Genomic DNA, 6,151 nt, shown 5'->3' on the forward strand with positions numbered 1-6,151 from the left:
AAAAAAAAAAAAAAAAGTTAAACACAGAGCTACCATATGACCCAGCAACTCCACCGAGAAATTTACCTAAGAGGATGGAACACATATATACACATAAAAGCTTCCACAAGGATTTTCACAGCATTATTATTCATAACAGTCCCAAGGTGGAAACAACCCAGATGTCCAGCCACAGGTAAATGGAAAACAAAATGTGGCCTATCCACACAATAGAATATTATTCACCAACAACAAAGAATGGAGTCCTGAACATGCTGCGAAATGAATGAGCTCTGGAAACATCCTGTCACGTGAAAGTAGCCAGTCTTGACAGGATCACACATAACACGACTGTACCCGAACAGGCAAAGCACAGGCACGCTTGCCTCTGGATCAGGGGAGGCCCAGGGTGAGAAGAGGAAGGAGAGGGGGTGAGTGTGAACGGGGCACAGGCTTCTTCTTGGGAGGATGAAAGGTGTGCTAGAACACGATCATGGTGCCGGTAGCACAGCTCTGTCAACATGCTAACTTCACTGACGTGCACCCTCCAAACGGGTGAACTTCATGGTATAGAAATCAAATCTCAATGAAGCTTTTTAAGAAAACGTGGTATCCGGGGACTTCCCTGGTGGTGCAGTGGTTCAGAATCTGCCTGCCAAAGCAAGGGACACAGGTTCGAGCCCTGGTCTGGGAAGATCCCACATGCCGCGGAGCAACTAGGCTCATGCGCCCCAACTACTGAGCCTGCGCTCTAGAGCCCGCGAGCCACAACCGCTGAGCCCACGTGCCTAGAGCCCATGCTCCACAGCAAGAGAAGCCACCGCAATGAGAAGCCCATGAGCAGCAAGGAAGAGTAGCCCCCGCTCGCCACAACTAGAGAAAGCGCATGTGCAGCTACGAAGACCCAACGCAGCCAAAAAAGAAAGGTGGTATCTGTATTTCTCATCCTCAGAATACCGGTTTTGAAGAGAGCAATCCACCAGGTATTTTTCTCTGGCCTTTAACTAAGCTTGTTCAGTTCGAAAGGAAAATTTTTCCTATGCTCCATTTGAAAAGGAAGCAAGAAAGACAGAAAATAGTGGAAACTGCTAACTAGTGTCAATCTTCATCTGCAGTAAGGAAACCAGATTAAATTTATGCAGACTCTTTACCATATGAATAAGTTAATGTTCAGCTGCTATTAACAACGCATCAAAAAGGCACCTGTTTGTCCAACAAAAAGAGGAACTATGCTAGTGATTATGTTTAACTTAAGGCTAATAAGGAGAACTCAAGGAAGCAGGAAGGTCAAAACAGTCTTTTGGTTGGAAGGAGGTGTTGAAAAAAATTGCTAACGTCAAGAGCTATACAAACACCTTCTCAAATAAAGTGTTTGACGATCTCAGTCGTAAAGAGAAGAAAAGGGAACACCCCAAAGTTGTGTATCCACATTTTGATTTACCTAACACCAAACCCAATCACCTCACTACAGAAACAAAACACAACTACTGCCTTTACTCCCCTAGGTCTAGGCTGCTTTTAGCTCCACACCTAATGTGCAGGTTAAAGAAAATCTGCTTTAAGTAAGTTTCCATAATACTTTCAGTTTTTCTTCTAAAAAACTAGAGACACAGCAGCTAACGCTCAAGATAAAGGGACTCTAAGAAACGGGTGCAGGACATGACTAAGTCAGCGTAAGGCAGAGAAAAGGAAGGAGAGGCGGGGGTCCTGTCTCTGGAGATGACGCGCCCGGCGGGAGCCACGCAGGAGGGCACGAGGGTCAGACCCGCCACCGGACCGGACCTCGGGCTCTAACTAGCCAGTCAGGGCCTCCACGCCCCAAGTGCTGGCTCTTTTCTGCGACTGATTGCTTCATTATATTGAAAGCTTTTGTCTGATTTACAGAAGATAAAGAATATGATGCCTTCTTCCATCTTGCCACCACACAACCCCACCAGAAAATAAGGCAATACATACCAAAAAATTGTCCACTTGAAATTCATAAGTATAGGGCTTTAAGGAGACAGACAGCCGCTCCTCAGAAGCTGGGGAGAATCCAACGGAGAACCGGCAGTGCAGGGAGGGGGGAGGCTCCTGCGTCCACTTCAGCTCCCAGACAAAGAACACCGCCTGCTCGCTGTGGATGCGCTGCAAGAGAGTCGGCCGTCACGGCGCGCGCACGCAACACAGGCGCTCAGTCCCAGGGGTCGCCTCCCGCCAGGGGGGGGCGAGAGGGTCGGGGGAGGCGGCCCCCCAGGGCCCGCTTCCCCACACGCCGCCTGCACTGTCCCGCCCGCCTCCCCAGCACTGCCCCTCAGCTGCCCTCGAGGAAGACTGCCCCGAACTGGTCAAAAGGGTCTCAGCCTTTGTGATTCCATAAGCTCTACAGCACAGGGGATTATTTTAAAAAGCATAAAGAGCAGTTACTAGTATTCAGTATCCCATACATTCCCAAAGTGGGAAATGTCATCAAACAGTTAAAGGGACATCCTTACACCCACATCAACTACTGTGTATTTGCCACTAAGTGAAGTGAGGAAGGGAGCTGGCACCACCTCAGGCAACAAGTCCGTAACTATAAGCACAGTGACAGACCCGGGAAGCATTTGAAATGGGTCAAATGCTGGGAAAAATCCTCTGAAAATGCTAAAGATCAGACATCCATTAAGAAAACCTTTGCTCTTCTAAACACTCAGTACTGACTGTCTAAAAACACACGCAACCAACAAACAGAAAAAACAGGGCCAGGATTCAGCCAGACAGTGTGAACATGAACGTGACTCCTTTACAAAGCTACCCCGACACCTGAGAGCCCGTCGCTGGGCAAGGCAGGCATGTACACGGCAGCCACTGTTTCTGGCGGTGATGGTGTCCACGCAATCAGCATGAGACTGATCGGGACAAGCTCGGAATAAATCTGTGTGTGGAGTCTGACAAATGTTAAGATTTAATTTTTCTAAAAATACCAATATCAACCTACTTCTTACTCCATGTGCTGTGCCACTCGGCCCACAGCGAACAGCAAACATGCACATCACAGCAACACAGCTGCATGTCAGCGCGTGCTTCCCACTGACCACCAGCAAGGTCGTTCCGTACACGGAAGGGCTCAGCTGAGGCACACTGTCACTTCCATCAACATCACTACACTCTTGTTCTCCTCTGTGTTCTGCTGAGAGGTTTGTGCTCGGTTCTAGGAAACGGTTACCTGTTCGGATTCCGTGTTCAGCGGTATTAGTCGCAGGTCGGTACTATCACCAGTAGCCACAAGATGACTATCTGACAGCTGAAAGTCGAGTTCTGACAAATTCTGGACACACACTTGAACATATTTCCTAAAGGAGAAAAACAAATAATAAGATTTTGCCATTTAAGAACTTTATTAAATACATTTTGGCTGTATTAAGAAGACGTTCTGTAAGGAATTAAAGTGACACAGGAAAATAAGAACCCAGTTGTTAACATGTATTTCTACTTTTAATTTCACATGTAAAAGTGTCAGAAAAAAACCAAATCTTTCTAAGCAAGCTATCTCTTAGGAAAAATGGGTCTAAGAATATTCTATTTTGGACACTTTATTACACGACTGCAACTGATTTTCCTAAACATACAACAGCTTGCAACGAGTCATGGAAGAAAGAGTAACAATTACTCTTCATCTATAGAAGACTACTCACTGACAAACAAGGTCAGTACAGAATTCACTTGAATTTCTGTTACACGTAAAGAGGAGTTTTGAATTTCTGTTACACGTAAAGAGGAGTTTCTGTTACACGTAAAGAGGAGTTTTGAATTTCTGTTACACGTAAAGAGGAGTTTTGAATTTCTGTTACACGTAAAGAGGAGTTTTGAAAAGCCAGGCTCAAATAAAGCAACCCAGATTCACTGCAGAGCTGTTGGTGTTTTTTAACCACCACACACTGAGCCTCCTGATGCGGGGACAGGTGAAGCACAGGATGGCACCTGCAGACTTCCTTGTCCAAAAACGGAATCTGAACCTAGTCAAGCCTCTAAAGCAGCAGATCTCAACTGGGGACAATGTCTGGAGCCATCTGTGGCTCACACTAAGGGTACGGAGGGCGAGGAGTGCCCCTGGCAGAAAGCGGGGGGGCCGGGGGTGCTGCCAAACAGCCACAACACAGGGATCTGACCGAGCGTCAGGAGTGCTGAGACTGCAAGCCCCCCCTCTAGAGGTGACAGACAGCAGCTGACAGGGAGCTACTTACACAAACCCACGAGGACGTGACCAGGGGAATCCAGAATGGCAACTGACCCAAGTCTGGCAATGGGCGAATGGCTTGAAAACAGGGGGAGGAGGGATAAGAAGGGATCTCAGAAACAGAGGGGACTGTGTTTGAATCCCACATCCTACAAACCAAATCTGAGTACGGGCTGGGCGCTATAGGACCCAGGGAATTACTGCAAATTTTAACAGGTGGACAGTGGCATCATGGCTATGAGAAAACATGCTCAGTGTCACCAAAGCCAAGCTCTGAACAGTAGGGCCTGCAGGTAGGGGAGCCTGGGAAAGGGGCCTGAGGTCCTTTACCGTGTCCCGGATGACAGCAGGGAGTGCGTGGTCCTGAAGGGCATGCTGAACGTCAGCGAGATGACAGTGGAGTAGATGGACCACGGGCAATCGATGGACACCTGAGGAGAGACGTGGGACAGGCGTTCAGACCCCTCATCACACGGGACAGGCACAACCACCACCATCCATCCAGATCTGTGGTGGCTGCCCATTTCCTAGACATTTGATGTCTTTACCATTTCTTATCCAGAGAGATAAACCCCATTAAACATATACACAAACAAAGGAGAGATAAATGAGCCATCAGCATGGTATCAACGGCTCCGAGCAGACGCCACAGCCCGCAGCACAGACCCTACCCCGTTATTCTCACGGGCGTGTGGCCACAACGCCAAGTGTTTTTAATGTGCAGGAGGTTATGACAAAGTGCTTTTAGTCACTCATGTGCAGATGATACTAATCAATCATTAACTATTACAAATCAAGTGAATTACCCAAACTCTTAATCCACAAGACACTGAATACATAATTGAAAACCAATGTGGGGCTGTCGTGTGGACCAATAAGCTATTAAGTTCCTTAAGGGCAGAAACCAGTTCCCAAGCTTGTATTTTATTTCCCCCCACAAAGGAATATACTGAGTACAGAACGTGCGCTTATTGTTGTAAGTATCATCTTTGCCTCCTGAACTCTGTATCAGATAAGGAGGGAAGAAATTTCAAGGACTGAAAATTAAGACATTATTTCTGAGATCTTGCCTTGCCTGGTATTCTATGCCATAATCCCTTTGAAACGACTGCTTCTATTAGCCTTTTATCCTACTGCTTTTGTGCATTCACTTCTTTTTTAAAAATTGTTCAATTTATTTAAACTAAAAAACAAAAACAAAAAAACAATTCATCCATTTCTCTCAACCCCTACTCCACGCCTCGGGCAGCCACCAACATGTACTTATCTATGAGCTTGGTCTTTATTTTTACTTTTTTAGATTCCACATATAAGTATCTGTCTTTGTCTTCTTTCACTTAGCATAATGCCCTCTAGACCCAACCACGTTGTCACAAACGTCAACTTATTCTTCTGTATGGCTGAATAATATTCCTCTCGTGTGTGTGTGTGTGTGTGTGTGTGTGTGTGTGTGTGTGTGTGTGTGTGTGTGTGTGTGTGTGTGGTGTGTGTGTACTCATCTTTATTCATTCATCCATGGTGGATGCTTAGGTTGCTTCTATATCTTGGCTATTATACATAATGCTGCAATGAACACGGGGGTGGTGCAGGTATTTTTTTGAGTTAGTGTTTTTGTTTTCTTCAGAAAAATACCCAGAAGCAGAATTGCTAAATTGTAATAATAGATCTATTTTTAATTTTTTGAGGAACGTCCACACTGTTTTCTACAGTGGCTGCACCACTTTACATCCCCACCAATAATACATGAGGGTTCCCTTTCTGCCGACACTTATTATTTGTTGTCTTTTTGATAATAGCCATTCTGACAGGTGTGAGATGATTATCTCATTGTGGTTTTGATTACATTTCCCTGACGATTAAGTGATGTTGAGCATCTTTTCATGTACCTGTTGGCCTTCTGTATATCTTCTTTGGAAAAATGTCTGTTCAGATCTTCTGCCCGTTTTTTTTTTTTTTTTTTTTTTTGGGCACGTG

The 6,151-nt window shown here is 45.8% G+C and overlaps 1 protein-coding gene across 1 annotated transcript in view; it reads right to left on the reverse strand.

The window, feature by feature from the left end:
- TRAPPC10 (trafficking protein particle complex subunit 10) overlaps positions 1 to 6,151 on the reverse strand; it is a 91,271-nt gene that overhangs the window by 5,943 nt on the left and 79,177 nt on the right. Inside the window, exons 18-20 of the mRNA XM_007452496.1 lie at positions 4,508 to 4,608; positions 3,167 to 3,293; positions 1,936 to 2,106 (exon numbers count right to left, since the gene is read on the reverse strand). Coding sequence (XP_007452558.1) covers positions 1,936 to 2,106; positions 3,167 to 3,293; positions 4,508 to 4,608 — 399 coding nt within the window. The remainder of the gene's footprint in view (positions 1 to 1,935; positions 2,107 to 3,166; positions 3,294 to 4,507; positions 4,609 to 6,151) is intronic.

This window comes from Lipotes vexillifer, unplaced genomic scaffold (genome assembly GCF_000442215.2).
Source record: "Lipotes vexillifer unplaced genomic scaffold, Lipotes_vexillifer_v1.1 scaffold545, whole genome shotgun sequence".
Taxonomy (NCBI): Eukaryota; Metazoa; Chordata; class Mammalia; order Artiodactyla; family Lipotidae; genus Lipotes; species Lipotes vexillifer.